The sequence below is a fragment of the Cimex lectularius genome, unplaced genomic scaffold, assembly GCF_000648675.2.
Source record: "Cimex lectularius strain Harlan isolate CLEC.00 unplaced genomic scaffold, Clec_2.1 scaffold209, whole genome shotgun sequence".
Lineage (NCBI taxonomy): Eukaryota > Metazoa > Arthropoda > Insecta > Hemiptera > Cimicidae > Cimex > Cimex lectularius.
The window spans coordinates 451,461-475,206 of NW_019392784.1; the positions used below are offsets into that span (position 1 = coordinate 451,461).

A 23,746-nucleotide genomic window follows, 5' to 3' on the forward strand; every position below is an offset into this window, starting at 1 on the left:
TTAGGTGTTGACACGGCGCTCATCACTGTAAAAAAAAAAAAAAAAATGTACAAGAATGCTATTATTCTTGACACCACCTTCATGGACATGGCAGCACTTTGGTTTCCAACAAGCACAATTTTGTTGGGGGCAGCCAAAGTAAACCCCTGGTCACCATGTGCTATAACAATGAGTGTCCTGCAGCCATTACAGTGTCTGTCGCGCTCCAGGAGAAGGTGGTCCTGACTGCAAGAACAAGCAAGATCGGGGGATAATATTGAAATGACAAAGATCTGCCATTTTTCCATGTCCTGTCAGAAGTTGTGTCAGCTTGCAGTATATTCACAGATGAATTATCTGTAAGTGACAGGAGTCTGATGGAAAGAACCCCTGATCAGCTGTCCCTGGATTGAGTTACTCCATATTTCTTCCTATTTAGCCATGCTGTGTTGATTCAGATATCTTTTAACAGCGGATAGAGGAACCTTTGAATATACAAATGGCAAGTCCTCGTTTTGGGAGGCAGCTTTAACCATCCGGTCATGGATCTGACTATCAACCCATTCGAGAGCTTAACTGCAGCAAGTTATTCAGCCTGAGTTTGTGCGCGCGTGCGTGCGCGCGTGTATATGTGCGTGTGTGGATGTGTGTGGGTGCGCGCGCGTGTGTATATGCGAGTGAACAAAATCAACTTAACTTATTAATATTATACTTGCTAGTATAATTTTTTTTTTTTTACTTGCTGCCTGTTTTAATTAAACGTAACATATAGTTAAAACACTAATTATTTAATAAAAAGAGGTTTTTATTATATGTATTGCGAGTTTGTTTTCGCAAAATCATGCCCATAAGTTGGCGGGAAACTTTAAATAAAAATTAAGACCCTTGTAAATTCTGTAGAAGTCATCTTTGGTAGTGACTTGTACACCGAGAACGTAATGGCGGCGAAAACTTCAAAAAAGAAAAGAAAAATTGGAAGGCCAATGCGATGAAAGGGGTCAGAATCGGCTCCTACACTTCATATTCAAACTGAAACGAAAGAAGAAAGAAAAAGGAATAAAAATCTCGTAGTGGGAGAAAGAATCCGATTACCGAAGGCTGTAGAAGGAGAAGGAAAAAGCATGGAGGGGCCCAACAGGACAGAAAGGAAAGAGGGAGAAGAGAAAGTCCAGTTGGCTTTCAGTGGATACTTCAAACGAACTGAATGTCAAATCCATGAAAAGAACTAGTTTTCTTCTTTCATTTCTTCTTTCTTCACGATAAAATAGTTCCATTCTAGTCCTTTTCAATGTACAGTTAGGGTTGATTAAAGTTCTTCCTAGAGCAAAGTTTCAATAAAATGGTGTGACAAAGTATTTAAAACAAATACTTTTACTTACAATGCTTATTTTCATCGTTATCTTATTCATAAGTAAGTAAAACTTTTAATTTTTATAATTGCACTTTCGTACAATTTAAATTTAAAAACGTTATATCACATCTTAACAAGTTTCAAGAGCGCAGGATTTTGTAAAATTAATTTAAGTATTGTTTTACTATTATAAAAATTTATAGATAGTTTAGTATTTTATATAGTTTATAATTTTTTTTAATAGTACACGGATGGGTTTTCAAAATCCGCACGGTTATAGTTGGCAAAATACAGCCGGCCCAAATTTTGCCCACTTTCTTCACGGAACTACCCAAAGATTAGCGTATTTCCCATTTTGAAATCCATTCCAATAATGAATCACATTATCAGCCAGGGGTCAAAACATTCAATTATTTTCGAATCACGATGTTGTTCAAAAGTGGGAAATATAGAATAATTTATTCGCGAAAGCGTGACAGCAGCATTCCACATTCTAATTATAATAATTCGTACCAACTCATTGGTACAGAAATGAAAGTGATCTCGAGATAATTTTCTTTAAAATAAAAATACAATTTGCCAATATTTTACTACTAAAATTACGTGTAGCTTCAAAAGAATTACAAATTAATAGCGTGCAACTTCATTTTTTAACACAATTTGCTTACAACCTTCTGGAAAACGTGTACATTTTTTCATATACAATAATATTTTTGATTACAATATAGGCCGCACAGGTTCTTCGCCAAGCATGCAAATTTCTCAAGTACAAAAACTACAATAATAAAGTTCATTTTAATAACTGCCTTGTTAAAATATGACAATTTTGCAAAAAAATTAGCTCGTAAAAATAATTTAATTACAGTAGGTGAGTTAATCTTGTTTTATCCTTTTGAAAATGAGTCATAAGATTTGTAAATTTTTATAAAATGCTGGTGAAAATCTTTATCTCCAAGATAGATACTACACTTTGATCTTAGCCAAAAGCCAAGATAGATAAAACGACACGGAATGGTCGTGTCTATCGAATCGATCCATTTTTCCTCTAAATTGCCAGAGGATAAATTGCGAAAATCCTTGATCGCATGACCTCAGAATTGCCGTTAGGCCTTGCAACTGGACCAGAAGTTGGATTATCTCATAATATTCTATATCCGCTTAATAAAGGCCCTTGACATTTCCTAGCTGAACTGGGCGGAAAAATGGTAAAATAGGCGGTTGCACGAAATTTTTTTTATCGTGTCGGCTTAATTAAAACTCTCGATAGCTGAAGATAAAAAGGCAGAAGAAAGAAATAGAAGTCCTTTGTGTTTGCGAGATGAGAAACCCAAGTGTCGAAAGGGCCATTGTTTCTACTCTTTTTTTTTCCTCGGTCTTTTTCCATTGTTCATCAGGAGGCCGTCTGGAAGTCCGGTACTTAAAAGAAGATACAACTCTAATCATAGAAGGAAATTTTATTAAGAGTTTATTTTTATGTTTAAATGAAGTAAAAAAACCAAAGAAATTATAGTATCTGTTAACATGAAAAGTAGACCGTCACTCACGCTCTAAACAGAAGTGTGCTACCTTCCCTAGGAATTGAAATCACCTGGATTTTAGTGTTTTCTTTTCGAAAATCCACCTATTTTGAAATATTTTTCGTACATCTATATTTCTTCAGTAAGGAAAGCGTTTTTATTTGTTTTTATACAAAGTAGGGTCTTTTAAATAAAATTGATTTTCGTGATAAACACTTAACACCTAAAAATGTTAACAAGAAGTCTACCGCTTTTTAAATGGTCAAATATGAGAAATTGGTCAAATTATTGGACTATTTTTATATATTAAGGTCTTTTTTATGTTTCGACGAATTGGTCATTTGACATAAATTCATCACATACACCTAAACAACACCCACAGACGCATGTACGCACACAAAAATCAACAAAGTCCACTTTGTGACAACTTATACTTTGATATAATTTATTACTTTCCTGCTTATTTACCAGTGCTTTTAACAAAACGGCCAATTACTGGTAACATTAATGAATTATTTGAGTAGTGTATAAATATGTTTTGCCATTGCATGCAATAACAACGATGAAAACTGAAATAATTATTAAAAAAACACAAAATTTCCCGAATTTGTAAAAATGTTGAAATTGTTCGAATTTAATACTTTTTTTTTTACAAGACACACAAAATAATACTTTATTTATGATTTACATAAAAAAATATGCATAAAGCATAAACTTATAGTCACATGTCATCCTGTGCTGAAAAACGCACAGACCAAGATGGTGAACCATCTGACAGGCTAAACTAGTAGTAAGAAAGTAGACCAGGAGAAGATCAAGCTATTATTTATTTGAGTTACTTTCCTTGGTTGAGGGCTTTATTTTTCTTATGAGGGTATTGTAAGTATGACAGGGCCACTGGATTCAAACCCAGGACTTTTACCTTACAGGGATGTAATTAACCATGTCAATGCCTTAACTGTTATGGCCAGAGGGCCCTAGGGGATTATATTTGGTGAATTAATCAACCATTTTTAATCAATCAATCAAACTTTCCTCCATAAATTTAATAAACAAACAGTTCCTTGTAGTTCTCAACAAAATACCTCATAAATACCTCATAACAAAATACATCAATGCCAAATGAAAACTTAAACTACATGTACTGTACATGATAACATCAATTTATGTAAATAAATAAATAAACTTAAAATATATACTATAATACACCAATATAAAGCACATAAACATTTATTTATTGATTTATTATTGATCATTATGATTTATAGAAATATATAGAAACATATGTAATCATGTAATAGGCACTTATTATATCTGATGAATTAATCAACCATTTTTAATCAATCAATCAAGCTTCCCTCCATAAATTTAATAAACAAATAGTTCCTTGTAGTTCTCAACAAAATACCTCATAAATACATCAATGCCAAATGAAAACTTAAACTGTACATGATAAGCAAAACATTAATTTATGTTTATTATTCATTGATTTATAGAAATTTATTGATCATTATGATTTACAGAAATGTATAGAAACATATGTAATCATGTAATAGGTGGATATGAAATAAATTTCTCCAAGGCATATATTACTAGGCATTCATAGATTATTTTGAAGAAGAAAAAAAAATATTGCAATATGATTTTTCAGGTCTGACCGATTGTGAAGAATACAAAGGGAAATTGATAGGTAAATTGAACTCGTATCATCATCAGGTGGCAGGGGATGTTTATGCAGTCGATGAATTCACGCTTCTCCTGACTGGCTTTAGCTACGATGGAAACGGCGCTGACACGTTCTTTTGGGCTGGAGCAACGAATCGTCCAGGGCCCCAAGGATTCATTGTGCCAGATCAGCATGGAAAGTATGGGAGCGTATTGATTATTTAAACTCAATATAAAAAACTTTGTTTAAAACATTCATTGTAAATATACGGTTGTATATTCATATATTATTTTTTATTTCCAGAACAAATGTTCTAGATAGATACCTGAATAAAGACTTCACCCTTGTTCTTCCAGAAAAGAAGAAATTAACAGATATAAAATGGTTTGCCATTTATGACCTGTCAAGTCAAGTAATTGATTACTCTTTAAAAAATTGACAGATGATGTCAGTTATTAATTGGTTTTTATAACTTGTTATAGAATGCATTCGGTGATGTTTATATGGCAGAGGAATTTGAACCACCAGCTACGCAAACTATCGGCCAGCTCAGTCGGAGATCCCACGGTGTTTCTTCAGGACCTATTCAGATCCTTGATGCTAAAACAATATTGATTCCAGATTTCACATATAATGGAGCTGGAAAAAGTATTTTTGTACCTTAAGTGTATTTTTAATTGTGTGCTGTATTTTTTAAACTCTTTTTCTAGATACTTATTTTTGGGTCGGTGTCGGACCTCAGCCTTCAACTAAAGGCTACAAAGTTCCTGATGAATACGGATAGTGAGTCTTGTGTATATTTTTAGCAATATCGCAAATTCAACTAATTTATTTCATGTAGTCTTGAGCCACTACGATTGTACTCTACAGAGACAATAAGACTAGAACTACCAGGAGATCTCACTATCTTTGACATAGACTGGTTCAGTGTATACGACATTGAAGACAAACAGAATTATGGTGCTGTGCTCATCCCTGATAGTCCTAATGTCCCTCCAAGCCTTGTAAAAATATCCGTAAGTTAAAAAATAATAATATTTAAATTTAATTTTTAATTGTTATAATTGTTTGCAGAGTCATAAAAATGCACTGCCCAATTGCATTCAATTGCATAAAAACCTACAAGCTAGTTGGGAAGTTTTTGGGCCACAAATTACAATTCAGTTAGCAGGACGAGTTGGTAAATATATTTTACTACTGATGATGATAATATATAAATATTTATATAAGTTGTAAACTAGATTTAAGGCTATTCTAAAAATATGAAATATTTATTCAGAAATCGTGAGATGCAATCTGGTGTGATGTAGGTTTCAGAAAAACATTTTCTTTATCGTACCAACGTTTTGACCTTTATTGAGATCATCTTCAGGGCCTGGGATTTACAAACATTGTTTATATTTAACAAATACATGTAGGATGTGGAAAAAAGTAAATTTATACAATGCAAAATATATAGAAATACTTTGATTGAATATTAAAATATATATTTTACATTGTATAAATTCACTTTTTTCCACATCCTACATGTACTTTTTAAATGTGAACAATGTTTGTAAATCCCAGGCCCTGAAGATGATCTCAATAAAGGTCAAAACGTTGGCACGATAAAGAAAATGTTTTTCTGAAACCTACATCACACCAGAATGCATCTCACGATTTCTGAATAATTATCGATTAACGGTCACTAACCACACAAATATGAAATATGTTGAACATTTTTTTAAAATTAAAAAAACAAATTGGGACAAATAATATTTTAGAAAAGTTTTTTCTAAGAAGTTAAGAGCAGGATTATCCTTTTACTAAAAAATATTATGTTTAAAATACAAAAACATTTAGCTCCTGTATGTTTTTTAATATAGCTTTCGTTTAGTAATGAAATACAAAAATGAATCAGTAGAATAATAAAGGAAGATCAGAAAAGACAAACCAAAGGTGTAACAACCAGGGAATTGAAAGAGGCTGAAATTACTACATCCACTTGCAATAAGAATGAATAAATTGTTTCTAAATGGAAAAATGATAACAAAAGATAAAATTATGGTTTTGTAAGAACTGCAAGAAAAGCTATGAAACCATTTTCAAAAAGTTAAAGATAGTAGAAATTAGTGATCAAAAAGTGAAAAATTTACAATAGTGGACTGTTTACTATGAAATGCACAAAAAGATCTCAATTCTGTCACCAATTTTATTTATACAACTATAGAAATGAACTTTTTTTTGTATGTAGAAAAAATCTCTTCTGATGATCAGAAAAAATAGGAAAAACAGAAAGTGGTGTAAAATATCATTGTTATGTCTCTAAGTGAAACCGCTTGCATATTTTTGTTTAAACTAGTGTTTTTGTTGATTCCAGAGGAAGATGAATACATTGCATTTGGCCAAAGCGGTTCAAATCACAAATTGCAAATGCTAGGTGCTGATGTGACTGTAGCATACATAGATGGATACAGAGGATATGCCATAGACTACAATATAACAGCAAATTCACCAGTAATATTTTACCAAATTTTTTCAATAATCTGAAATGATGATGAATTACAATTTTGTATTTAAATCATATAAAAATTGTAACATAAATCATATGAAATTCTAGTGCGTGAAAGTTTTGGGACAGTATAAAGGAGTTTGCAAAGACAGTCTGGTTGGTGGTATGGATGACAACCAGCATCATACATCTTCTAGAGAAGATGGTATAAATATAATAACATTTAGGAGAAATTTGAAATCAGGTCAGTATGGCATTTCATAATGTTATAACAATACATATAGTCATTTATGATCTGCCTATTCTTGCTACTTTGGTCAGTCAAACTAATAACTGAAAAAAATTAAATGGCAAAATGCTGAAACATGTCTGAACAAAGCAGCAAGCTTAAGCAGATGATTAAGCATGACAAAAATACAGGTTTAATGCCTTGCAAAACTTAACAAGGTATTATTTGTTTTTGAAAGAGATTTTGAAACATGGGGGGGATTCATTTTCCTTAGATTATCCTGATCTGGTTTAGTCTGAATTTGTTGAAATGCCCAACATACTTGAAAAATTAAATGAACAAGAATAAGGAGACCAGGATGATCTAGGCTGGGGCTTCCAAACTGGGGTCTGCAGTGAAGTTCAAGAAAAATTAATAATTACAAAAATAAACGTAGAATTAATGAATAATTTCATTTTATTTCACTCTGCAATATTTGTTCACAATATAATTTGATGAACATAGATATATTTACAGCTATTTACATATATACATTACTGGGAGCAAATAATCAATATTATTTTTCCATTTCGCTTCACTAATAAACTTCACCACCTACTCCTCAGAAAGTAGGTCGTGACCTATTTCCTCTTGAGACGTCTTATGGGATTGTAGGGATGGGTTCTGTTGGACATGGCTTAGGCAAGACTGTTGGGGTGATGGGAGAGATTATAAATAAAATTTAAAAAGTAATAACAATGTGTACTGAAAACAAAAGCTTTTTATGTTTATTTATTTTATTCTACATTTATTTTTGCAAAATATGCAAGGTAAATGAGGCAGAAGGGACTAGAGTGGTAGGTTGATCGGTTTCCTAGAAATTTTATTGTTGATACTGGGTTCCTTCATTACTGGAAACTGCTGCTTCTGGAACACCCTAGATTTTTCTCATTTGTTCACAAAAAACCGTTGTTTCTTCAAAATGTGAAATTTCTCTCGCGAGTGCACTACCTGTTTCTCATTATCATTGATCAGTTATTCTTTCCAATATGGGTCGGTGGCTGAAGTCAGGATCTTGCCCTGCATTTTGTTATGTGCAAGGGGTCCGCTAGCTAAAAAGTTTGAGAAGTCCAGAGAAGAAGAATAACTGAGAAAATATTAATATTTGTTTATTCAATGTTAATTTAGCCGACCCAGGAGATAAGGAATACAGAACCGAAGGGAAAACTCATTTAGTTTGGGCAATTGGAAAATTGGATGCAAACCAAGAACCTTCATTTCATGACATCTACCCCAGAAGTTCAGCTGTCGTCGAGTTTGGAAAGACACAAGATAATTGTTTTCCTTTTGCAACAAACGACAAGGAAATCTTGGAACCGTGGGATCGTCCAAAAATAATTGACAAGGGTCTGAGGGTTTTCACCGCGACACTCGGACCCTCAGGGGGGAAACGAGGATACCAGGGGATCACCGGCATGCCCTCCCCAGGTCTATCTTGGTACATCAATGGGTTGCTCATCCCAGAAATATGGATGAGACGAGGTTTTACATATGCTATTAGAATATTTGGCGGAAACAACCCTCACAGTGCAGAGCTGTATAACCCCTTGATTATAACAGATGAGCCGCATGGAGGTTTGGAAAGAAGAACTGAAGAATCAAATAGAAATATAAGAATTTTAGCAGGGGTTCAGTATACTCTCAGAGGACAGCCAAGACCCACAACAGGTAATTTCATAAATAAAGCTTAACAAAACTCAGATTGTGACCACAAAGTTTTGTATCTAGTTGGGCCTCTTTGCCTCGCAAGACACAACGGAGTCGATCGAAGGTTGGATGACGATTTTCCAACTTTCAGGAAATTCAACAAATCCCTTACAGTCACCTGTGAACCAGGTAATTTACAGTTAGGTACAACTTAAGCAGCATGTAATAATAATTTTTTTTTTGTTTTGTTTAAGGGGAAGTGGCGATCCTAGAAGTAACGCCAAACTCCACTTGGCCAGATATAGTTTATTACAACAGCTACACTCACATCAACATGGGATGGAAGATCCATGTTGTTGATAGTTTTGCAATCCAATACACATCAGGGGTTTCGAGTTTTGCAAACCAGGCAATCACATTAAGCATTGCAACGCTGTGCTTTCACGTTTTATTCTAGTTTGAAAGAATTATTTGTATGAATGTGTTAAAAATAAATATTTGTTTTCCATATTTTTACCAAGAATTAATACCTTGATTAATTAATACCTTTTTTTTAAAATTCAATATATATAAATATTATATCTTTATCATGGCACGAGTTTTGAGTGGTACTTGAGATTTAAAAAAAAATCTACGACTAAACAATAAGTTCCTTTTATTGTATTAAGCAATAAGTGAACATTTTTCAGTTTCAGTCTATTAATGGTACATAAACTGTACTTTTAACTTTTTTTGTAGGCTTTTAATCGGTTTATTTCGTAAAGAAAATATCGTCTTTTCGCTCGGTAGAACGAAAGGAAAGTACTAGGTACAGAAGGGGGAACATAGAGGTGGGGCGTTTGGTCTCGATTGTAAAAATACACGGCTTCATTCCAGTAAGAAGCTCGGTGGCACTGAAGAAGAGACCGCGACGTCCATGACTCGAATTCGAAATTACGCGTGACGAAATAAATCGTGTGTGAAATACCAAAGGAAGAAAGATGTACGTTATGGAATTAAAGGACCTCCTCACGGGTATGGATTTCCTTTCATGATTCTTCTTCGGGGTCGAAAAATTATAAAATTTTCGAGGGCGTGGCTGTCAATTTTCTTAAGCATCCTGTCAATATATCTGGAGCACGGAATGATGAAAAGACGTCTTGCAATATCTTTTAACATTATAATAATGTCAGTTAAATTTGTGGTTTTACATGCGGTCACTTATTCTAATCCTTACATAAGTTTTAAACAATTTTTTCTTCTTGCTTCAACGTTCTTCATTGACTTCTTAAAAAAACAGGAAGAACGTTTGAAGCAATTTTTGTTAAAATTTTAATAACAGTAAGGATCTCTTTACCCCCTTCGCAATCTTTCTTTACAGCTTAACTCGCCAAAAAGCACAACACAGCCAAACAGCAGACTTAAAGAGAAATTTCAAAGATTATTACAATTCCTCTCATGTAAAGTTGTTCGCCCTGGATTTAGCAACTTCCTTGGGTTTTTTAAAGAAAGACCGTTTTTTAAAAAAACAACGACTAAATTACAGTTAAAATAATCATCTCAGGATGTGACATTGTCAACGAGCCATGCTCTGAATAACATAATAACACGCCTGTACATATACCGTTTTATGAAAAATAATTGAAGTACTATTTTGAAATAATTGTCACATTGAGAAAAGATTAACCCGATGTATCTATTATTATTATTATTATTATTCAACTTAAAACAAATGAATCCATCCATAATTATTGAAAGTACACAATTGCAATGTGGATTTTTATGACATATTTTTTGCTTTCTAAAATAATTTCATGCGTAAGTATTTGCCATTTCATCAAATATCTTATCCATTCAAAAGTTTGAAATATAGCAAGTTTAAAAAAAATTCAACTGACATATTAACAATTTTTTAAAACATAAATATTTTATAAAGCTTGAAATTGAAACTTTTCATAGACAGAAGATGTACTTGACTTGACCTCAGACCTATTTAAATTTTTTGTACATAATATTTTTTACATTTTTATTTGTAGCATATTCATATTTGTGCATATTAGAAATGTGATCATAATACTTTTTGCCATGGGCATAACACTAACACCAGCGTTACACCCGGAGAAAACATGCCATGTCTGGCAATCAGTGTGAGGGATTAAGGGGCAAGGTCTTGAGACCATCGCCGATAAGGCGACTTGACGGGTTTTAAGGATGGGAATCTGTAGTGTGCTCGAACGGTTAGGATGGACGTAATATGGAGCTTTGAGGATTTGTCTGAAGACTGTTGAGTGGAAGAATTGGATGCGCTGGATGATCGGCTTGGCAGAACCCCACAGTACCACTCCTTATGCCAAAGTGATCGGCAGTAGTCTTGTAAGACGGTCTTGACGGTCAAGCCGGATTTCGGTCCTAGAATTTTCGTAGTTGTCCAAGTCTTGTCGTTGCCTTTTAAGTCTTGCGTGGGGATTCCTGTCTGTCTTAGTAAACCTAAGTATTTGGCATGATTGACGATTGATGAAGACCGTATCTCTTTGTTATTGATGTACAGTGGAGGGCAAGACTTTTTCAATGTGAATGTGCACTGAGAATATTTTTCTTCATTCTTGGCCTTAACTCTTTGCAAGTATCGGGTGTGCAGTTAAGTCGGCAGTATAGATGATATAAAGGATGAGACCAAGAATACTCCCTTGTCGGACGCCGGCTTGTATCGGTTGATTTCCGAGAACTAATTGACGCACCTCACTCTGAAGCAGCGGTCGGTCAGATAGGATTTCAGGATAAGATAATAAAGAGTGGGTAGGAAGCGTTTAAGTTTATAAAGCATGCCCGGGTGACAGACCCTAATCCATAACAAATTGAGCGATTGATCAATCGACGATAATATTGGACCTTCAGTGCGTTTCGTCCAATAAATTTATTTGTTAAATAAAATTATAATAATCTATTTGATAAGTAAAACAAAATAATATAATGCACAGTTTAAAAGTGTAGAACGTTTTAAGATCTAATAATAAACGGATGTGCCAAGGTTAAAGATTATCCCTGGTTTTTATTGCCTCAAGAATATAAGTTGTAATATAACTTGGCTTCAATTTGATCAAAAGTGATGGTACTGCGCCCGTGTAGCTTTCCCCAATTTTCAACGGGGGAATAGAGAAAAAAAATTCTCTGCTACTGATTATTGGTTGTGAAATGAACTGCCCGGTGTGGATTATATGTTTGAGGAAGAGGAAAGTCGCCCTTCACTTTCTTTTTCACTTGGATTTCAAGTAAAAAACAAATACAACAATAGAAGATTCACAGAGATTTTCACTTTCATTCGATTCAAATTATACCGACGGGGGACGGGTGAGTGAAGGGATTCCGATTGTCTGATGGGAAATTCTATAAGATTCTATAAGAAATAAGACTCTAAGTCTTCTTTCTTTCAGAACTTCAGACCTTCAATTTGAAATTCCAGAATTTTATCAAACTGATACTTTCATTTGCCAATACACGACGAGACAAATTTATCTGACATTCCAGATGGGGTGGGGGCTACATTATTAAAAAACATCCAACATCTTAGCGCAATTAGTAACATTAATGACAAAAACCACCAAACATAGACGAGTCGAGAAGCGGACGTTTTAGAAGTAAACTCTTTTAGTCAATCTCTCAAAAAAAGATCGCGGGTCTTATGAGGAAGTAGCGAATATTGTCAGAAAGTGGCCGGGAGGAAAGTTGCATTGTATGAGGATTACAGTGTGATTACAATTTTGGGTGAATTTTTTTTAACCATCTCGCAACGTCTTTAATAAAAGGGATTTTTGAGTACTGTTAGAAACGAAATGGTACATTAACAATAGATCTCAGCGTATATGATTAGCAAGGATTGAGTTTGAAAGGTTTAGTTGAATCCCACATTTCAATTCCATAAGTCCTTATAGGTTTTAGCATGGTGGTATAGATGTCTTTTGTTGTTTAGGGACAATTCGGATTTCTCTTGTCAAGTAAGAGGTTTAATTAGTAGTATGAGGGTTCCAGGTGAGTCCCTTGATTCATCCCAAGGTAAAGGACGAAGTTTCCATTGGAAAGCATTACAATTGTAATACCCTGGACAGAGAATGATGCGCCAAAGATAAATTCCTTTTGGATTTAGAGGTGTTTAAAACCACTTGTACTGCCCTAAGGAATAGAGATGAGCATGTTGGTTTCGTTGAGCTTTGTCGGGATTTGATGATGATATGGCAGTGCCATCAGGAATTGTGAGAATTGTAGTGTCAGAATGAAAAGGGATAAAAGGGAAAGGTGTATACCGTGTTTAGGAACGGGCATAGGACGCTACTCCATCGAACGCCTGAATCGATCCTACGCAAAGGAGAGGAAGCATATCCAACCCTAGCTCTTAAAATATCTATTATCTATACAGGATTTGCGGATTAAAAAGTGTGTAATGAACAGGATGTCCTTGACTTTACAGAATAAATCCTGATGTCGATCAACAGACTGTTCCACATAGAGAAAGCGTCCAAGCAACACTTAGTAAACCACAGGTCGCCGTAGTGTGTGTTGAATAAAGGGAGAGAGAGAGAGAGAGAGAGAGAGAGAGAGAGAGAGAGAGAGAGAGAGAGAGAGAGAGAGAGAGAGAAAGGAGAGAAAGATCAATCGAATATCAAAATTGCCTGCCATATAATTTGTGTATACTTATTATTTGTATTTGTTTGTTTGTGCGTACAGATNTGTGTGTGTGTGTGTGTGTGTGTGTGTGTGTGTGTGTGTGTGTGTGTGTGTGTGTGTGTGTGTGTGTGTGAAATAGTGAGTTAATTGTGAGTGGGTGAAGTATTGAATAGTAAGAGAGTGAGCGAATTAGCGAGTGAGAGAGAAAGAGGAAAGAGAGTCAGAGAGAGAAGAGAGAGAGACAGAGAGAGAGAGAGAGAGAGATCTTATGAACGATGAATGAGTGAATGTGTAAGAGAGTGAGTGCGAGAGATTTTGAGTGATGAATGAATGAATGAGTGTGTAAGAAAGTATGTGAAAAAGAGAGATTTTGTGAGCGATGAATTAATGCCTGAGTGAATGTGTAAGAGAGCGAGTGAGAGAAAGAAAAAAGTGAGAAAGAGAGAGAGAGAGAGATATCTTGTGAACGATTCATGAATGAATACACAAATATAACTTCAATGAATAAATAATTTTTTTTTTCAATTCGAAAATAAGTAGGAAATTATCAAATTTACCAGGTCCCACTTCCTTTAACTTCTGAGTGCGTGTTTGTTGTGTGTTATGGTGGCGCGTGCGTGTTTTAATGTAGTACTGAATCAGTTGATATCCATAATATTCCAAAATTATCATCTAAGGTTGAAATTGGCGTTTATCCAAATTAGCCTTTTAAACCCGTTTAAAACCCCTTTTAACCATTGACCTAACGTCCGTCTATTTTTGGAAAATCAGAAGACCAACGTTGAGTCCTTTTTTTTTCTTCTTCCCGATGTGAACTATAATTACGATTGAAGCGGTAGTGCCCCGGTAAAAAGGAAACGAAGGGACCAACACGTCGACATTCAGACATTCGTCTATTTTCGATTGTTTGGAATTTGTAAACCCAAACAAAATTTACATACAGAACCTTGCCCCGTGGACGGTACAAATGCGACGCGGTCCCAAGACACAAAAAATAATTTGTGCATATGCATAAAAGTTGAACGAGCAGGGAAGATACCAAACCCATCCATTAGTGCTCTTATGGAAGAAAGATTGTCACTGAATTGGAATCGCTCTTTTTCAAAACCTTTTCAATTTTTTGGATCCAACGATTAAAAATGTAATTCATTAGACTGTCAATAACAAAATATTACGTAATAAAACAACAATTTTAGTAAAATTATAAAATAAAATGTCTATGTAGAAGTTTTAATACGGAATGGAATTTGATCTTGTTGGGTGTGGATTTGGAACAACGTATGTTTTGTATGATACTTGGCTTTTTTACTAACATATACATATATAACTATAATAAAAGACTAATTTTTTTTAAGTTTCATTTTGTCTGTACTCTTGCTACAAACATGTTTAAACCTACAAATTCGTTTTTAAAAATTATAAATTTGCTAGCTTAAACTACCGAGGTTCTTTTTCTGGTCTCAACCGAAAATAAAATTTGACTCAGTAAAACACCCTTTTGGCTTCCACTCAAGTCATGCGGTTTCTTCTGCCCTGGTGGATTTTACCAAACGGGCAAAGCTTGTCAAATACAACAAGTTTCAAATCCTTGACATGCATACGATTAATTTTCATTCCTTTTGCTCACTCGTCGCTTACTTTCCTTGACCTCGTCGTACTCAAATGGGACGACTTCGTGTCGAAGCGTATGTCCTATTCGGGGACTTTTTTTTCTCGAGTTAAGACGGCAAAGAAACAAACAATAATAATCTTAAAAGATATAAAATATACTGAAAGAGAAAGAGAGAAAAGAGAAGAAAGCTGGGCAACGGGTAGAGTGTGTGTAAATGGACCATATTAGGCCATAAAGTTGTTAAGTTTATCCTTTTCCGTTTGTATCGAAAGATTGAACAAAAATGGAACAAAACATTGATAATCAACCAATGGATAAACATTACGCAATGTGTAAATTATAATGACTATTGTTTTAAGAAAAGGAATGTTTTTCATTTGTGTAAATGATGGTTTATACTTTTCAAAAAAATACATTTACAAAAAGTGAATCTACATATTCACCCCACCTTCATCATTTCTAGGATCGTTCTTTTCCTTTAATATTTGAAAAATGATTGAATATAGAAGAACACGTGAATACACAAAACCTACAACTGCAATATTCCACACATGTATATGCAAGACTGAAACTTTTTTTTAATACACAATAAAATTATATGCTAAAATTTCTAATATAAAAGTATTCATACATTTGGATTAAAGATACATCAGTCTTTATGATTAGACAACGTGTTTGGTGTTCTTGATTATTAAATTATTCGATTCGATTTAAATATAAATATAAATTCGATTTAAAAACTTCGTTCATTGGGGTTGTTTGGTGCTTTCAACTCTGGTTTGCTGTTAAAGCACAAATGCTTCCTTTCTTTTATACACCTTTGGTTAATTTGATTAAAAATATATTTAATTAATCTTTTGTAACGTATTGATTGAGATAAAAAAGTCAGTGTCACGAGCGGGATTCGAACCCACGACCTTTGGCTAAATACGCCGCTGCTCTACCACTTGAGCTATCGTGGCTTCGATTCACTCGGACACTAACTTCCCATCTCAACCCAACCTTTCGAATTTTCCCTCCTTTTTGCCATTTTTTTATCTCAACCAGTACCTTACATAAAGATTAATTAACTGAAAGGTGTTATTTGGTCAATCGGATCACGAAATCTAATGGATTTAATATTAAAATCCTTTTGACAGACCGGTACCGCCGCATCCCTCAGAGGGCTATCTTTTCTTCTTATATTTCCATTAAAGCGGGTGTTTCTCAGGGCAGCATCCACGGACCCTTCTTATTCACAATATTCACAGCCGACATGCCTGTTTTCCTTAACAATGCAATATGCTTTTTTTGCTGGCGATCCTTTTACCTAATCCTGATCCTCCTCTGGCTAAACAAGACTCCCATTTCCATTTAACTCCAGTCTTGGTTTCGCAAATTAACGAAATTAAAACTCGGAAAATCCACCTGTCCTACGGTTTATTTCAATCAAACCCATTCCACCCTCAGATATTGTGCACTATCTGGGGCTATTGACAAAAGACTGGCGTGGAATCCACAGGAGTGAAAAGACAGAGAAACCGACGCTACAAATTTCTCCTTAGATTACTTGGCCACAGATCTAACTTTAACTCACCATTTAAATGACTACTCAACTACAATATCTAATTCTACAAAAACTCAATACATCCACTCGAAAGTTCCTATTCCTAACCTAAGTTCCTAAATGTCCTTCTAATCCCATTTGTAATTGACATTATTAAATCCCGAAACAAAAACTTTCACAAAAATTTAAACCTTTACCCTAGTGGATACTAGCCCAACAGCTGTTGTCTCGGCCGAGAGATCTTTTGAGAGATTGAGTGACTCAATGTAAGGGAATGTCACTAAATGGGTGACTTCTATCAAGTCTAACATATTAGATTGTCACTTTATATATGTATGTTTTCTCATTTTCTTGTTACCACTAAAAATCGCAGATGTAAAAATCATAATAAAAAACAGAACATGGGATTCTATGAAACAATTTCAACTACATAGACACTAAGCAAAGAGTATTCGAAGGACATTGCCAACAATGAGAAGAAACTTGCATCGGCTATCAACCAGAGAACTTTTTTGTTGAAATGCAGACAACACAAGGCCCTGAAGATGATCTCAATAAAGATCGAAACGTTGGCACGATAAAGAAAATGTTTTTCTAAAACCTACGCCACACCATACCGCATCTCACAATCTCTGAATAATCATAAAAAAATAATATAGTATGCATAAAATATAAAATAATGAAAAAGTCAAAACGTCATCACAAAAAGTTTGAACTTTTATACAAAAAACCTTTTAGCTTTTTAGAAGTTATACTGTTGGTTGAGTGCTTGAATTCAGCAATTATCAACGCAATAAACAAGTAATGGTTGGTATTCTCGGTTGAATATCACCTTTATCGAGAATTTCTCCTTGTACTTCAGCAAATCTTACAATTCAGGATATACAGCGATAATCCGGGGAGTTGATTGTGCCTCCATTATGCTGGGTTGACTCATTGTTTTTGTTTATAATCCGCTCGGCCTTACCTAAGCTAACGTCACCCGGTCCGTTCATCGAATTCTTTTCCGTTTCAGTAATAAGCCCGAAGTTGGTAGACGGTTTAAGAAGAATAAAAAAAGAAAAAAAGCTCACTCTTTTTACACCACTTCTTTCTTCTCCTTTCACAAATTGGTCGAATTAACGGTGTCGGGGACGATTGACCCTTTCAATTAGGACCAAATGGAGGAAATGGAGAGAACGGGGGTTTACTTCCAGTCTACATATCTGCCCCAGGACTAAGAAAGTCCACAATAATTCACAACCTTTGTCTTTGGGCACTTACAAAATTTGTCTCTATGAAAATGATGCAGTTTATGTTTTCTATCATAATTATACAGTGTTATCATTTGATCATTGATTGATTTTTCTAAAAAGTTTGAACCTTTTTATTTTACGCATTAATGGAGTGTTTGTTTTGTACTATATTTTATAGACTTTATAGAATAAAAAGAGCCCGTCGTTCTATATTTTCCATATCTTCCTATTAAAGATAAAGCATTATGCATACTGGTATCGTACAACAGATTAATTGTGCAGTGAAAAGTAAAAGTAAAGCAATTCCTGTCATGCAAGAAAACAGCTTTCAACAACACATCGGACAAATAATTTTGCATTATTACTTGTTAACATCGTACAGAATGCACGCTATAACTTTCTCATCGTCTATTTAAAAAGTAGGTGAGTAAAGTAGTTCCTTGTGGGGTTTTGCGGGATGATGAACCTGTTGTTCGGCCTGTCAATACGGCGATGCTATGCAGACCAAAATGATCTGGATCGACCAAAGTACAAGATCCTTTTTTTAAAAGATAGTTCCTTCTCACAGTAAGTTGTTTAGCAACGATCAGGATTTCGAGCTTTTAGCTCATCAGGTTGAATGGAGAGCTTTAGGTTCAACGTCAGGTTTAGATCGTGCTTTTTCAAATTTTGATTCGTTCAAATTCAAAAGGAATCCTGGAATAGAGCTTAGGACCTCTACGTTACAAAAGACTAGGACGCGCTGAAGATCAAGGCAATTGTAAAATAAGTTTTGAAGTCGCTCCCAAGGTAAAAAAATATTTGTATTGTTTATTATTAAAATAATAAAATTGTCTGCCATCTATCGAATAATTTTTAAATTAAATTTTACAATCGTTCCCTTCCTGTTTCAAAAGATTTGTCTAGGCCCATTGTTCGGCTGTTTCGAAATAAAATTATCCCATTGTTTTTCCACGTGCGTTTTATGGGGTTCCGTCTTTAAGACCTTCTCAAAATCCACTTTGTAAATCCTAGTAGTAATAAAAAAAGTTTTGGCCTTAAAAATTAAAAAAAAAAAAAAAAGAGTAGGAAGTAATAGGTGTGAAAAAGACCGAGATCAGTGAAAGTGGCTCCATGAAAGAAGAAGAAATACGAGTTACATGAAGAACGTCAGTTTTATTAAAACTTTCCTTTTTCGGTTATCGAACTCAGCACAGAAACGTCGTTTGACTTTTTTGTCTTGTTTAACTACAATTTTTATTTGGAACAAATTCGCCGAGTAAAAATTTTATGCAGGTAAAAGTACAATGACCCGTGCAAGAGTTTATTCTTCTATGGCCTTTATTAATTAACCGAGGAAAACACTTTTGTTCTAAAATGGAGAAGGTCAAATGATTTAAACCGTGGGAGATGTTTAAGGTTCTTCCATTCCTCCTAATTCTTGATATTCCAAACTGTATTATTTTACGAATACGAATATATTTTTATCAGGGTTCGCTTTCAAACAACTATGTTTCTGTTATAACAAACAGTTGAGAATGTTTCAAACGTTTGTAATTGTTACTTCGTGTAACCGATAAAAAGAACTTTATATAATAATTTGTTATTGTTTTTGAAACTTGCGGTCAACGACCAATTGAAAGCATAGTGGTTGAAATTAGGAATGCAACATTAGTTTTTCTCTTAGTTAGCAACGAACTAACCCATGCCACTAACTACCGTTATGTACCATGTTTCTCTTCTGTCGCAATGGCGTCCCAACTAATGGGGTTGCACACTACTTTAAAATACTATTATTTATACAATGTTGAATATTTTCGTTGAGCATTTTCGTTTCAGCCCATTTACCTTCGCGTTGTACCGAAAAATACGCAGTTTTGACAAATAACCTTGTTATAAACGGTTTTAAAAGTTTTAATACAAAATTTCGATTTTTCCCAATATTATTTTTGTTTTTAACTACTAACTTTTATAAATTTGAACTCTTTGAATGTTTAAAATTGTGGTAACGCCAAAATTTGTTCCATTATGTTGCTATTTCTTCATAATCTTTTTATACATTTTCTCTTTTTTTATTATTATATGGGTCTCTTGATTGTATAAAACTGGTATTGATAAATATATGCAAACATAATTGAATGACAAATTCAGGCTTTTATTAAAATTCAATATCCAAAATACAAAAAATTCGTTCACTCAAATTAATAGTCACTCATAAACATGAACAACAACAAACACAAAATCAATTTTTTATAAATATACTTTATGGATTTTTTAAAAACAAATAAGAAATTAAAGAAACTAAGCACACCAATTTTTTTCTAGTCCATTTATGCACCATTTTAATCTAGATCTTGGTTTAAAACTAAAGTAATTCCTGTCTTACAGGAATGCTTAATGTCCAACTACATATTGGGTTTTGCAGACGAAGGAACAAACCGCTTTACAATGCTTTCTACACATTATGATCGATTAAAAAATCATGGGTTAAGATGGGATTTGAACCCAGGACCACTAACATGGATAACACGAGTTGGACACCCTAACCACTTAGTCACCCTGAGTCCCCTAGTTCTTGGATTATTAAACAGAAAAATCTTGTATAAACATTTCAACAAATAATTTATTTTCTATTTTTATTTTGAAAATTCTCACAGAAAAATTGAATTTAAAAAAATTGAAAATTTATACATAAGAGAGCGGCCAATGCTGATTTTTGTTGGTTAATCACAATATTAATTTCTTAAGCTGCTTTTATTTATATTTTGTTAATTATATAATTTGATAATTAATTATTTTATTTGTATTAACAAAATATAAACACTTCAAATGTATTCATAAAATATACATATATTTAAATAAAAATTATTAACTTATATACTTAGAAATATTATGTGCGTTTATTGAGCAAGGTGGCTAAGGCGAGGATGTCCAACCTGACCACCATATTCCAGCCCTCTGTCACTAAAAATGCTTAAAAACATGATTAAAAGTATGTGGCAGCATCAGTGGGCCGAATCGGCAGAGAAGCTTTCAAGTATCAAGAGCAATGCTGATAGGTAGCCCTCAGATGATCTTTCTAGTAGAAAACGGGTCGTCCTAACCCGATTAAGAATAGGCCAAGCGAACTTATCATGTCGACACTTAGTTTTGGGCCAAAGCTCATGTATTAAATTAATTAAGGTAAATTAGGCAAAAGCTTGAATTTCCAGCGTACTGTGAGAAGTGATAAACTCATCTGTGTACACAAGTGTATGTATGTGAAGTATATGCAGAGTTGATCTCATATAAATCAGCAATCAGTAATAAGTTTAATGAAGAAGAAAATCATCTTAAAAATTTGCCACTGTCAATTTTGATTTTATTCATTATCCATTTTAAAAATGAACCAAAAATAACTTCTTTTTTTTTAATTTAGAGTTGAGAGTGTACCTGGGAGAAACACTATCCTGTGAGAAACTGAGTCCAAATGCTGAGGAAATTCGGCAGAAACTTTTTATAAGACTGAGTCAAACGACTAACATGCCTGCGAAACCAGTTATGAGCACATTGCACAATAGTGGGACTTACTTAGACATGAGCCGAGCATCCACATTACCTTCTATCTCAACACATTCCAGTAAGTAGAAAAAAAAAAAAAAAAAGAAGAAATCATTTCAATTTGTTTTATTCTTTAAAATAAAAATTCAGTTGTGAGGTAACTGAACTTTTAGCTTGATCATTTCTGATCACCCTCGTCTGCCTGGTTCACACTACACCAGTAGAATTTTCATTTCAAACTGACAAACAATTTGTTTGATTTTACCAACTTATAACTCAAGAGTATCATTACATGTGAAAGAAAAAATTAATAGATAATATTAAATTATAATAAATTAATCATTCTTTGAGCTAATTAGTACTAATTTTTTATATTTTCATTATTCAGGTGGAGATATAAATTGTTACGAAGCAATGTCTGAACCTACATCAACCTCGTGCGTTGCCAAAAGTGGTAAATTGGGTCGAAAGGAAAGGTTTCTATGGTTGGGACAGACCAGGAAATGTTGGGGAGTTCTAATAGGGCAGAAGCTCTCACTTTACTCGTCTCAGGGTGAGACAAGACCCAACTCTGTTTTGAAATTAGAAGGCTACCAAGCCAGAGAGTCTAACTGTAAAAATGGCCTGGTCTTAGAGTTGTTCTCACCTGGAAATAAAACTTATCAGGTAAAGTTTTGTATTAAACCGTTGCTATTATTTGATTAATTGTTTTATATAGTTTGTAGTCCAAGACAAAGAAGAACTGAACTCATGGATAGAAGCAGTGAATGAGCATTGTGGGAAGCGTATGCTTCCACCGCCCCCTCCACCATTACCGTCTTCCCCACCTCCGGTTCAAGAACTTTATGACACCCCAGATTCTAGAATCCGACCAGTCACTCCGAATTCAAGACAAGAATACGAATCGATGAATGATTCATTTTATCACATTATTCCTGATCACAAGATTTCTCAGGTAAACTTAATAAACCAACATGTTTGTATGTGTAATTTGAGCATTTAATAATATTTTATTCCTGTAAAAATTTATATTGCAGGAGGTGCTGTATAAAAACTTGATGCAAGAAAATATAAAGGAAGAACTTGAATCATCATACTACAATCTCGTGCCTAGACGGACTGAAGAGATTTACCAGACAATTAGTGAAACAGAGAAATCGACTGGAAAGAGCAAAGAAAAAAGCTTCGAGAGAGGAAATGAGAATCGTATTCAAGCAATAATAAAAGCAATGGAAGCTTCCATTGCTGAGGCACAACTGTATGAACCTGTAGAATCATCTCAAGAGCTTTCGAGATAAATAAAAATTGATACCCTTGAAGTTTAAATATTATCATTAGAATAATTAAGTTAGGAGAAAAGTTCACATATTTAATTTAATGTTTTTATATTTGTGCCTTTAAAATATTTGTTTTCTCATTATCAGATTCACTTCTTAAAATTGATTTTTATTTTTTAAATAAGTATATGTTTTATTTTCTCTGCATATTAGCAGCAAAATAATTTTTTTTATTTAGTTTTTATACCTTGTTATCTGTTGTTTACAGTTAAAAATATTAATCAGTTACTTTTGTGAGTGTTAATATTTAAGCCAAAGATTTATTTTGTAAATAATCCTTCCTAATATTTACAAATTATTATAAGAGAAATGTACATAAGCTTATTCTAGAATCATTGTTTTGAATTAAATTCATTTATAATAGTATTAAAGAGATTTTTAGAAGTGATAATTTTCAATAAAATCAAATAAATTTATGCCGAAAGTACTGTTTTTAGTTAATAACCACCTCACTTTTTATTTTTTATTTTATTTTACTTATTTATTTATTTATTTTTATTGGTACCAGTACTAAATCAGTGGTGGAAACCGACTTTGAGTTAATTTTAGTAAGCTCTGTTATAGTAATATCCACAAATAATCTGGATCACGGGATGGTCTTGATGAAAAAGCAAATTCAATATTGTTACTGCCAAGCTTTTGACCTATTTTAAGCTTATCATCACGGCAAAACAATTTCAAGTTTTTAATATACGATTTCAAATTTCTTTGAAGTCCCAGCATCGCTAAAGAAAGCTTGACATAACAATTTATTTTTTTTAATATTTTTTTTAAATTTATTTTTTTTTTTTTATTTTTTTTTTTTATTAAGACCATACCATGATTCAGATTATTCATGGATATTAACTATAACAGAACTTATTAAAATTAACTTAAAGTCAGTTCAATCGACTGCTGATTTAGTAAAAAAGTAGTTGACACATGTAACACTTAAAATAGT

The 23,746-nt window shown here is 33.6% G+C and overlaps 2 protein-coding genes across 3 annotated transcripts; both read left to right on the top strand.

Annotated features, from left to right (window-relative positions):
• Positions 1-947: 947 nt before the first annotated feature.
• LOC106669820 (protein Skeletor, isoforms B/C) lies at positions 948-9,442 on the top strand. Its single transcript, XM_014399588.2, has 12 exons — positions 948-1,390; positions 4,499-4,712; positions 4,817-4,925; positions 4,996-5,161; positions 5,224-5,296; positions 5,355-5,529; positions 5,588-5,693; positions 6,873-7,009; positions 7,113-7,248; positions 8,401-8,940; positions 9,001-9,108; positions 9,174-9,442. The coding sequence occupies exons 1-12, from the start codon at positions 1,360-1,362 to the stop codon at positions 9,374-9,376; spliced, it is 1,998 nt and encodes a 665-aa protein (XP_014255074.1). The 5' UTR covers positions 948-1,359; the 3' UTR covers positions 9,377-9,442.
• A 346-nt stretch (positions 9,443-9,788) lies between these two features.
• Positions 9,789-22,800, top strand: LOC106670471 (src kinase-associated phosphoprotein 2-like). 2 transcript variants are annotated; one of them, XM_014400866.2, is made up of 5 exons: positions 9,789-9,933; positions 21,348-21,548; positions 21,858-22,135; positions 22,188-22,424; positions 22,507-22,800. In XM_014400866.2, exons 1-5 carry the CDS (start codon positions 9,900-9,902, stop codon positions 22,765-22,767), a joined length of 1,011 nt encoding a protein of 336 aa, XP_014256352.1. In that variant the 5' UTR covers positions 9,789-9,899; the 3' UTR covers positions 22,768-22,800. The 2 variants fall into 2 exon arrangements, with proteins under 2 accessions (XP_014256352.1, XP_014256361.1); XM_014400875.2 differs by lacking the exon at positions 9,789-9,933 and adding an exon at positions 18,833-19,225.
• The last annotated feature ends 946 nt before the right edge of the window (positions 22,801-23,746 follow it).

Coding starts and splice junctions, on each gene's coding strand:
- LOC106670471 (XM_014400866.2), top strand. CDS start 9,900: ATGTACGTTATGGAATTAAAGGACCTCCTCACGG. Junction 21,549..21,857: donor TTCTATCTCAACACATTCCA/GTAAGTAGAAAA, acceptor TTCATTATTCAG/GTGGAGATATAAATTGTTAC. Junction 22,136..22,187: donor CTGGAAATAAAACTTATCAG/GTAAAGTTTTGT, acceptor TGTTTTATATAG/TTTGTAGTCCAAGACAAAGA.
- LOC106669820 (XM_014399588.2), top strand. CDS start 1,360: ATGCTTATTTTCATCGTTATCTTATTCATAA. Junction 4,926..4,995: donor TTTATGACCTGTCAAGTCAA/GTAATTGATTAC, acceptor AACTTGTTATAG/AATGCATTCGGTGATGTTTA. Junction 5,297..5,354: donor GTTCCTGATGAATACGGATA/GTGAGTCTTGTG, acceptor TATTTCATGTAG/TCTTGAGCCACTACGATTGT.